The sequence below is a fragment of the Poecilia mexicana genome, unplaced genomic scaffold, assembly GCF_051168715.1.
Source record: "Poecilia mexicana isolate PSO_F unplaced genomic scaffold, ASM5116871v1 scaffold_23, whole genome shotgun sequence".
Lineage (NCBI taxonomy): Eukaryota > Metazoa > Chordata > Actinopteri > Cyprinodontiformes > Poeciliidae > Poecilia > Poecilia mexicana.
This window is the reverse complement of record NW_028263392.1, coordinates 457814-464614: the sequence shown is the minus strand read 5'-3', so window position 1 is coordinate 464614 and position 6801 is coordinate 457814. Positions and strand designations below refer to the sequence as shown.

General features: G+C 42.6%; 1 protein-coding gene across 1 annotated transcript; it reads right to left on the bottom strand.

Moving 5' to 3' along the window:
* Positions 1 to 226: 226 nt before the first annotated feature.
* dera (deoxyribose-phosphate aldolase (putative)) lies at positions 227 to 6331 on the bottom strand. Its single transcript, XM_014977627.2, has 9 exons — positions 6163 to 6331; positions 5695 to 5792; positions 5475 to 5622; positions 4754 to 4849; positions 4534 to 4668; positions 3726 to 3854; positions 1310 to 1422; positions 551 to 700; positions 227 to 478 (listed from the first exon to the last, which is right to left on the bottom strand). Exons 1-9 carry the CDS (start codon positions 6191 to 6193, stop codon positions 422 to 424), a joined length of 957 nt encoding a protein of 318 aa, XP_014833113.1. The 5' UTR covers positions 6194 to 6331; the 3' UTR covers positions 227 to 421.
* Between the last annotated feature and the right edge of the window lie 470 nt (positions 6332 to 6801).

Sequence of the window (6801 nt, the reverse complement as noted above, 5' to 3'; positions counted from 1 at the left end):
ACAGCGGTTATTAAGGCTTTAAATTAATACTAACTTTAAAGGCATATACATAAATAGGTTAAAAATGGAACACAAGTCACTATTTGTTCATCTATATCTGCCACATACTCTGGGTTTACTATTTAAGAGGGTTCCATTCTGCATGGAAGAAGATGATCTGATCAGGATTTTTTACACGACAACATATAGCTTCTTTTAAAAAAAAGATGGAAATAATCACCAGAGCTCAGAACTAAAATGAAAGATTTATTAAGTTTTGGTAACTCATCACAAGTTATTGTCTAAAAAACACTTGTCTAGAATTCAAAACAGACATGACTGGATGTTTCCTTCATAACTTCTGAAGCACAGAAGTTGCTTCAGGCTATGTTCAGGCCAGGAGCCATATTTAGGCTCCTGGCCTTAACATGAGCTGCCATGTTCAGGCCATGGGCTGCTCATGATAAGCTGCATACTGCCCCGTCACATGGTGGTAAACCTGCACAAGACGGAGCACAGATGTTGGAAATATGAAGCAAACATGTAGTGACGATGTGATTTAAATTCTCACCTGTCTCTCGATGTCAGCCAATAGGCTGCTAGCTCCCAGACGGAACAGATGTGGGTGGAGCCAATCGTTACCAAGCTCTTCTTTGATCAGCGTGAGCCACACCAGGGCTTCCTGGGCAGTCCGGATTCCCCCTGCTGGCTTAAAGCCCACCTGGAAGAGCACGCACGCACGCACACACACATACATACACACACACACAGCTCAGTTACAGAAATATAACCCCGCAAACATTTACTGCATACCTTTTATCTTTAAACCATGACATATGCTTACAAACAGATACAAACATTTTTTTAATCCACATGTAAGATCAGTTTCCCCACTTATTCTTTTGTCTGAATTAATTTATAGATTAAAGTGAAATGTAAGTACCGGTTTCTCTAACTTGCTTAGTCTGGAAGAACTTTGATAAACATGAATCCAATCCAGCGGTGATTCTAACATGAACATGGTTGTTATGAACCGTCATAATGCAGCTTGTTGTCCAGCTGACCCAAACCCTTTGCTCCCCTTTCAGATTGGTCCTTTATTAATCCCTCAGTGGGGAAACTGATGTTTTGCCTCATCCATCTCCCCCGGTCTCTGCTGAAAGAAAACATCCCACAGCATAAACGCAGCCACCCCCGTGTTTCACTGAAGGGACGCCATGTTCAGGCTGGTGCAAGCTAAAACGTTTCTTCCAGATGTCTGAGTTACAGGAAAATTTTTATGTCTTTATTTCAACAAGTAAACAATCCATAACAACAGGCAGTACTCTACCTTGTGGCCAGTGCGCAAGAAGTAGTCACGGATAGCTCTCACCATCACTATGGCAACAGGATAAGTAGCATTGACGGCCTCCTTCCCGGTAGAGGTCTTGATGAAGTCTGAACCTGTTGGGATTAACAATGACAGCATTAAGAAACCACTGCTGCTTCAGCTACACTGCAGTCAGCTACTGACTTCACGTTTATTTACAGGCTTTTCATAATATTCCAGCTGATTCATGAGATTAATATGTGCTTGGAAGTGAGGATTAAATATTCATCTTATTCACGCTTTAAAAGGCCATCATGTTCACTTAACTCCGGTTTTGTTTTGGACTTATGCTAATGGTAAAAAACTGCAGTAGCTCTTTCCAGTGAAGCTCTGGCAGTGACTGGTCTCCCAGCCTCTGCTCAAGTTAAGCTGTGCAGGACATCCAGCAGTGAGCAGAGGCAGACATGAACATCTGCTCCCGGCTGACAGACGATATCTACATGTTCATGAATTAAAAATATCCCCATGCTCAGACTTTTTATGTCTTCTTTCACAATTTGTGTTTTATCGGCTTTCCTGCTAAAAATAGATGATAAAATGATTCTTTAATAGATCCTCACAAACTGCAAGCAGCACACAAAATGTTCTCCATCTTCGTTCACCCTGATTTATAATGAGCGTTCATCTGGCCGCTGCTGAGCAGAGCAAGTTAAACATTTCCTAGATCATTAAAGGCGTGTTCCGCAAATTCTTTTTCCAGTCAGGTCTTCTTTCTTTTTGAGCCTTCATTCGCTTTTCTCAATCTGGAATATTCTTAGAGATTCATTATGAGGAATCTTAATTACCTGATAATGGCTAATGGGCATTAAATGTGTGTAGGGGAGGAAGGGGGGAGGATGAAAGGTCCATTCATTTAGGTGGGCACAAGGATACTAGGAGAGGACGGTAGAGTTAAATAGACATCACAGATTAATAGGTTAAATTATCATTTAATTTCACGAATCTCATGTGCAATTTATAGGAACAGTGGCAGATTAAGACGCGAGTGAGGTGACAAAAGCAATGCATTAAAATAATGAGCTCTATCTAACAGTCCCTGACAATTTGGTTCTGTAATCAGCTCATCATGTGATGGTTAGCTAAGCAGAGACCGGGCGAGTGCAAACGTTTGAGTTGTGCTGAATTCATATTGCTTAAACTTTCTCACATCTTATAATGTTACAATCACAATATGATACAGCATCACAAAGGAGTGCAAAACTATGGAGTCACAATTAGTATGAAAAAGACTTTCAGCACGAATTTACTGTCATACCCTTAATCAAATCAACCTTAACCTTGAGAAGTCGCCTTACAAATGACACTAACGCAGCAATCATGTTTCAGACTGTGGCAGGACGCCGGAGTACCAGAGAGAACCAAACACCAACATGGATGTAGAAAGACCCCAGGCCGGAACTTGACCCCGTGACGACCTCTCTGTGAGCCCCTCTCTATGCCTGCACTGCCACCCTCCATAGATTTCTCTGTGGAATGTGACTCTGTGTGAATTTGCCTTCTGGTGGATTTAAAATCTATAGAAAAAATAAAAATGCAGCTTGTGAAGCTGAGACGCCTCAGCACAGCAAGGCACAATAACGTCCTACTGGCTGCTGTTTCAGGCCAATAGGTTGTCATAGCGGCAATAATTTCCCTTGTTGTTGATTGCTGCTCACACTAGATCAGAGTTTAGGAAGACTGTGGATGATAGCTTCTGTGATAATGCTAAGATAGATTCCACTGTGCGTATTAAAAACATATTGAGGTATATTTGGTATCTGAACATAAGCATCTTTAGAGGAGAGCTCAAGTATTTGTGGATTTTAGCTTGTTGTGGGTGGTTGTGGTCCTTCACTCCCCCGAATACTGAGATCCAGAGTATTCATGGAGTGAAGTTTTCAACCAGGTAAAGAAAAACTTTAGCAGCACTAGCTTGATGAGCCTCTGGTATAAGCTGTTGTTGCTTCTCCAAGTTTAATAAAGTTAGTTCCTCTTGTTTTTGTGTTTCAGTCTTCCTCGCAGGTTGTCTTGGAAACAGCGTGGATCTGGTCCAAGTCATTTTCTCTGTGAAGTGAAGTTATGTTGAATATCACATGCAGAGTTCCACTTCTGCGTTTCCCAAAAATGGTTCATAACTTATGATTATTACATTTTAGTGTTTGTTAAGCAACTCTGAATTATCCACACAAAATAACTAATTTTCTCTCCCACACCGAGTTTGCTGAATATATTTCAATTGACACATAAATATGAATTTTTACGTACAATCGTCATTAGGAATCAGGTGACGGAGTTCCAGTGTTTTTTGAGTAATAAATGTCTTTTTTGCATCATTTTCATAACAACAGACCAACCTTCATCTTCACAATTACAAAGACAATTGTGTTGTGGGACTGACCCGCCATCATGGCCACCATGCTGGCTTTGTAGATGTTGGTGAAGGTTCCCAGGTCTCCAGTAGCCAGAATGGTCTTCATGTGGGCGTCACCACAAGCCTCTCGAAACTGGACAATCTCTCTGTACATGACTGCAGAGACAGAATGCTGATAAGGCTTACTCCATTAATCTTATGCATTTCCACAGTTCTGGGAGATCTTACACTAGAGAAGAGCTCCTGAACATCACAGCTCTCACACTGGTGGACCTTTTTCCCCACTTCTGCTGACACAATCTGCTGATTTTTCAGGGATTGTGTTCAAAGTGACCCTTACCTTTAAACACACGCTAAAACACTGTGGAAGAAGATGTGCTGGAACAATGCGTAAACCACCACCTGGTTCTATATCTACACCACAACATGCTGGAAACAATAGTTCACCAAATCAAATGTTTAGAGTAAAGCATGAAGGAGAGGGAGATCCTGAACAGAGAGATGCACAACATCCAGATGGACTGTCCAAACATGCAGAAAAACATGAAGAAAGTCTGGAAAGTAAACAAGTGAGAACTAACGGACCAGAGCTGCTCCAGTTCTAGAAATTTCTTGTTGCATTTCCAACAGTGAACTCTCCTGAGCACAAAGAGGACTCACAACTTACTTCCTTTGTTAAATTTGCTCTTTTCAGATTCACTTTATATAAAAGCTGCTTCTGTTTTTAATCTTGTGGAGTGGTTTTGTTGATGGCCGCTCTCTCAGCCTGGTTGGACCTGAAGTTTATCACTGAACAGCTCAGAATGTTTTTCTGGGCAGCTCTGATGCAGCCTACCTTCCCACTGTCCTGTCAGAGCCAGAGTCCTGTTAATGACGATATCGATCTCTGTAGCGCCATCTCTCACTGCCATACGGACCTCCTGCAGCCGGGTCTCCAGAGGCGTCTGCCCAGCTGGAAAACCAGTGGCAACTGGGAAGGAACGGAAACACACACACTCACACCCACGACCTTTAACCTGCACAGAGCAAGTGTAAAAAGATTCCAGGAGACTCACCTGAGGCAACAGGCAGGCATGAGTTAGCTGCCTTTAGTGATCTGACAGCATCAGCCACCCGAGAGGGATACACACACACTGCTGCTGTGGTTAACCCTGGATCACATCAAGAGTCCCAGTTAGGCTGATAAACCGGGCTGGAGCTCCCTCTGCAGGCTGGACTGATGCATGACCAGACCCGTCATCATCTACAGCCTACAGGTCTGCTGCTGTGTATCTTTTAAAAGTGGACTCAGCATTATGAACAGCTGCTTCCTTTAGCAAGTAGTGTTTATGGCTGGACAGCTGACAGTCAGCAAACCTCCCTATGAATGTGTGTAGGCCAAAACATATATTATTTTTTATTTTTTATGAAAATATTCAACCTAAAAAACTATATGTTTATATGTTAGATTAGGGAGTCGAGTGTGGAAAACCTTAAGAGGTCTGCTCAGAGTCCTGAGCTCAGCCTGAAAACACTCAGAGCACAGACTTTAAAGCAGGCCTTCTTGACCTACATCAGCATCTGACCTCACAAATGAACAGTCAGAGTTCCCATGGAAACACACCTAACCCTGCTGGAAATCCTTTCCACTAAAGCTGTAGCTGTTATACCAGAATAGGGGGCTGATGTCATGTTAATCCCTACAGATTATGAATGGGATGCCACTCAAGTTTCTATAAATGCGAAGGCAGATGAGTGAATACTGTTGGTGATCTTGATGAGCTGAGCAGAGCAGACCTTTGTCATGCATGTCCATCCTCCTGAGCAGGTCGTATCGGACCGGCTGGATGGCTTTCATACACAGGCGATGGACGTTGGACGGCGTGTCATCTCCAGCCAGCGTCGTCAAATCGATACATGAAGCCGCCTTCAGCAGCCAGGCCGTCTGCAGGGTGAACACAGGAACTGAAGAGCTTCTGAACATTTACAGCACAGCATGCACTATGGGAAAACTCACCTGCCACTGCTTCTTGGGGAGCTTCAGGCCTTGGATGTGCTGAGCCCTCTTCAGCACAGCCTGAGTGTTTACCCTCACTTTGGACAACCATTCTAGGTCTGGGGGCAAGAAAGAAAGACTACTACTGGCATCAGTTTGTTTACATTTTACTTTAAAAACGGTTTTATTATTATTTTCTACCATCCGGTTCAGAAAATAAATCTAAGTGTACACTCTGCACGGTGAGGAGAAACGTTCGGTGGGTTAGAGCTGTCATCCTGCAAGGTTACTGACCCGCTGTTACTCATTAAACTGGAATGCTCACGCTTCTTCACTTAACTCTCACGTCGCTAATTTATTTAACATTCTTGTACTACACCACGGAATGAGAACCTCAGAATTAGGGCAGAAAGGTCGGTTTATATGACAACTCTATACAGACACGTGTCTATGATTAAATCGCAGCCGGACTGGGAGTGTTTGACTTACCGAAGTCAGTTCCGGGATTCCTGGCTGACATTTTTACAGATAGATGTGTGAGGGGACCCGGCAACAGAGCCCTCTCCTCCAGGCCCAGGCCAACCAGCTCTGCTGGGACACTTCCACCAGGTTGCTGGCAGGAAAGCTGCTCCTTCTTCAGGACCAGCACGTGACCGATCACGTGTGAAGAATTATCTCCACGAGAGGGCGCTAGATGGCAATACCAACTTTTTCTTGTTTGTTTTTTTCAAAATCTTTATTGAAATATCGACACATATCCAGAGTTACACCGTATAATGCATCAGAGGAATTAAACATCATATTTTTACGACTTATTATTCCTGATTTTATTATGTGAAGAACTTTGAACTGCCTTGTTGCTGAAATAAACTTCACTGATTGATATCAATGAAGTTTGAAGTTTCCTAAAATTAGGAAAAACAATTTCTTAATTGTACTTTTGACTAGTACCTCTGACGCTGATCCAGGATCTCATTTTCAGGAATTAATTTCTCTCAAGTCATGAGAGGTGACAACAAACTTTCTTTGGATTCTGTAAAGGATCGCCTATAACCACAATAAATATGACAGTTGTACAGTTTTATAAATAGACTCATGTGTAGTGCATCATAATCATTTTTCAGATAA

Bases quoted from the DNA above. Each gene is read 5' to 3' on its own strand.
- dera (XM_014977627.2), bottom strand. From the start codon at position 6,193: ATGTCAGCCAGGAATCCCGGAACTGACTTCG. The intron at 5,793-6,162 runs GTAAGTCAAACA...TCTTGCCCCCAG, and splicing joins GAATCCCGGAACTGACTTCG to ACCTAGAATGGTTGTCCAAA. The intron at 3,855-4,533 runs GTAGGCTGCATC...CTGTCTCTGCAG, and splicing joins TCTGACAGGACAGTGGGAAG to TCATGTACAGAGAGATTGTC.